This window comes from Perkinsus marinus (genome assembly GCF_000006405.1).
Source record: "Perkinsus marinus ATCC 50983 genomic scaffold scf_1104296968888, whole genome shotgun sequence".
NCBI lineage: Eukaryota > Perkinsozoa > Perkinsida > Perkinsidae > Perkinsus > Perkinsus marinus.
In genome coordinates, this window is record NW_003202973.1 from 215,914 (window position 1) to 219,551 (window position 3,638).

The 3,638-nt window shown below is 49.1% G+C and overlaps 1 protein-coding gene and 1 non-coding gene across 2 annotated transcripts; both read left to right on the forward strand.

The window, feature by feature from the left end:
* The first annotated feature begins 702 nt into the window (after positions 1-702).
* Pmar_PMAR025146 lies at positions 703-775 on the forward strand. Its single transcript has one exon. It is a non-coding gene; the product is annotated as a tRNA-Arg (tRNA).
* A 1,995-nt stretch (positions 776-2,770) lies between these two features.
* On the forward strand, positions 2,771-3,624 carry Pmar_PMAR025147 (hypothetical protein; the record flags this gene model as incomplete). The annotated part of the gene is made up of 2 exons (XM_002768283.1): positions 2,771-3,572; positions 3,608-3,624. 2 exons carry the CDS (start codon positions 2,771-2,773, stop codon positions 3,622-3,624), a joined length of 819 nt encoding a protein of 272 aa, XP_002768329.1.
* Between the last annotated feature and the right edge of the window lie 14 nt (positions 3,625-3,638).

Below are 3,638 nucleotides of genomic sequence, written 5' to 3' on the forward strand. Positions count from 1 at the left end.
ATAAGGCGTTGGTCTTCGGAACCAAAGATTGTGGGTTCGAGTCCCACCGAGATCCTCTTCAAGCCGAAAAGTGCCCATACACGGATGCCACTGGCCGTACAGATGTCGATGTTGATTGTACACCCTTGTGACTCGTCGGAATACATGCTGAAGCTAACGGTACAAGAAGATTGTTGGTCTGCCAACAAGCGATCTCCAATGAATTGACCCCTTCAAGAACACTATGTAATGGAGGCCCCTCTATGAGGAGCAAGAGTTTTGTGATCTATTCAGCGTGTCAGATGGGAAACCATGTGTGCCATGAAGTCAATGGGGCGCAGAGATGGTGGGACAAATCTCAAACTTACTGGTCTCGTGGCCTAATGGAACCAAAGATTGTGGGTTCGAGTCCCATCGAGATCGTCTCCACGCCGGAAAGGGCCCATATACGGATGCCACTGGCCTTACAGATGTCGATGTTGATTGTATACCCTTGTGACTCGTCGGGATACATGCTGAGGCTAAGGGTACAAGAAGATTGTTGGTCTGCCAACGAACGATCTCCAATGAATTGACCTCATTGAAAACACTATGTAATGGAGGCCCCTCTATGAGGAGCAAGAGTTTTGTGATCTATTCAGCGTCTCGGATGCGAAATCATGTGTGCCGTTAAGTCAGTGTTGCGCGTAGTGACGAGATAGTGGGGTAAACCTCAAATTCATTGGTCTCGTAACCTAATGGATAAGGCGTTGGTCTTCGGAACCAAAAACTGTTGGTTCGAGTCCCATCGAGATCGCCTCTACGCCGGGAAGCGCCCATATACGGATGCCACTGGCCGTACAGATGTCGATGTTGATTGTATACCCTTGTGACTCGTCGGGATACATGCTGAGGCTAAGGGTACAAGAAGATTGTTGGTCTGCCAACGAACGATCTCCAATGAATTGACCCCTTTAAGAATTGAGAGCGCAGTGAAACGTAGCGACAGTAAAAACAGGAAGGGAGGGAGTGCACGCGTGCACTGCATTGTGTTCCCGGTTAATCGATATCATATTGCGTGCGCTGTGGTGAATCGATCGCAACACCCTCATAGGCATCAACATTCATCGCGATTCTTCGCGCGAATGGGCGCACCGAGGTGCGGCCATGAATCATTTTTTGTTACAAGGGCCTCCGTTATGACTCACCCATTCATCGTTAGTCTTTTCGACTATGGCAAGGGCTATCCCAATTCATTTAAGTACTCGTCACGGTCAGTAGTGAGTTGTGACATGCGTTCCCCCCGATTATGGTAAGGACTACCCTGGCCGACTCACCCACTTGTTACGGCTCAGCAATGAGCGGCGACTTAAGGTCTTATAAAGACTGTGGCAAGGGCCACTCCTATGGATTAACCTACTTGTTACGGCTCAGCAATGAGCTGCGACATTAGGTCTTACAAACACTATGGCAAGGGCCACTCCTACGGATTAACCTACTTGTTACGGCTCAGCGATGAGCTGCGACATTAGGTCTTATAAAGACTATGGCAAGGGCCACTCCTACGGATTAACCTACTTGTTACGGCTCAGCAATGTGCTGCGACATTAGGTCTTATAAAGACTATGGCAAGGGCCATTCGTAGGGATTAACCTACTTCTACGGCTCAGCAGTGAGCTGTGACATTTGGTCTTAGAAAGACTATGGCAAGGGCCACTCCTACGGATAAACCTACTTGTTACGGCTCAGCAATGAGCTGCGACATTAGGTCTTATAAAGACTATGGCAAGGGCCACTCCTACGGATTAACCTACTTGTTACGGCTCAGCAATGTGCTGCGACATTAGGTCTTTTAAAGACTGTGGCGAGGGCCACTCCTACGGATTAACCTACTTGTTACGGCTCAGCAATGAGCTGCGACATTGGGTCTTATAAAGACTGTGGCAAGGGCCACTCCTACGGATTAGTCTACTTGTCACGGCCCAACAATGAGCTGCGACATTAGGTCTTATAAAGACTATGGCAAGGGCCATTCGTAGGGATTAACCTACTTCTACGGCTCAGCAGTGAGCTGTGACATTTGGTCTTAGAAAGACTATGGCAAGGGCCACTCCTACGGATAAACCTACTTGTTACGGCTCAGCAATGAGCTGCGACATTAGGTCTTATAAAGACTATGGCAAGGGCCACTCCTACGGATTAACCTACTTGTTACGGCTCAGCAATGTGCTGCGACATTAGGTCTTTTAAAGACTGTGGCGAGGGCCACTCCTACGGATTAACCTACTTGTTACGGCTCAGCAATGAGCTGCGACATTGGGTCTTATAAAGACTGTGGCAAGGGCCACTCCTACGGATTAGTCTACTTGTCACGGCCCAACAATGAGCTGCGACATTAGTCTGTGACAAAGGCCACTCCTACGGGTGAACCTACTCGTTACAGATCGATCCCTTTGCTTCGCTGTGTGCTAGTGTGGTTCAGTCGAGAGTTCGTTGTCAAAATATTTGGCCTTGCGTTGAGACTGAGTTCACTTTGATCGATCTAGTTCGCCGAATAAATCATCGAGTCGATAACGTTGGCATGGTTCTTCACCGAATCGTTTTTTTCGGAAATTCGGAGCCACGAATCGTGGCCTACGACTGATAGTTGTCATTGACAACTTGCCCATACCATGACGGTATTACCATCTCAGACTGCTCTCGGCCAACATACATCGGCCATGATACAATACTCATTTCATTCGTAAAAAAAAGCGTGTCGTAATCTCAGTCTTATAATGGACATCCTTTAGGAATACCCTTCGTTAAAAAAATGGAACCTGTCGAACTCCGTCAGGCTGCGCCCCCAGTCTCCCCGGCAGCGGAGATGCTGAATGTCTTGGGTGTTCCGGTTGATATCGGGCCTTGTCTCGTTGACTGGCTCACCAGAGATGACCTAGATCGACTCGAGTTGATTTCGAAGATAAGTGAGAGCGACTGGAAGTCTCTCATCGAAACTAACTTGGCGCTTCAAGAAGGCGACGTGGGCAGAGACTTCCCACGGCTCGATCCTGCTCGAGCACAAGCAGCCAAGTTGTTCGGGCTGGCTATGTCTGACGAGGCTCGTCGTGTGCTAGAACAAGGATACGCGCAGACGAAAGCTGCGACGGCCTCGCCGGATTATGGTGCATTGAATTTGGTCAGAACGGCCAATGCGAAACTCGGCTACATTAGTCCTGACCTCCTCCCCGATGTGAGAGTCCTGAACAATATGATTAAGTCGCCTGCAGCTTACGTTGAATTCAAGAACTTCGACGAGTCCCATGCAGGGACGGCAACGAAGCAACGCATCCGGCCCACGGTAACTGGGTCAGTAGTAGTGGTTTTAGAGGAGGTGAAAGAGGGCAAGGACAAAGAGAATCCTACCCCCAGGTTCAGCATGGGCAAGTGGATGATGCAGTTCGCCAGATATTCAACTGCACTTATGGTTGTAGATCCTGAGTGCGCTCAGAATAGCACCGTATTTTCGAGGTATCAACTAGAGATTGGCTATTTGGCTGATGAGTCCTCTTGTCGCGATGCTCTTGAGGCCGACGCTAAGCATCGAATGTCTATCTCGAAGCGAGTTATGTCGGGTATTCCTCTGTGGAGCTGCTTTACCGAGGGTCAGTTCAGAAGTTTCTTTGATAGATGCTTATCTG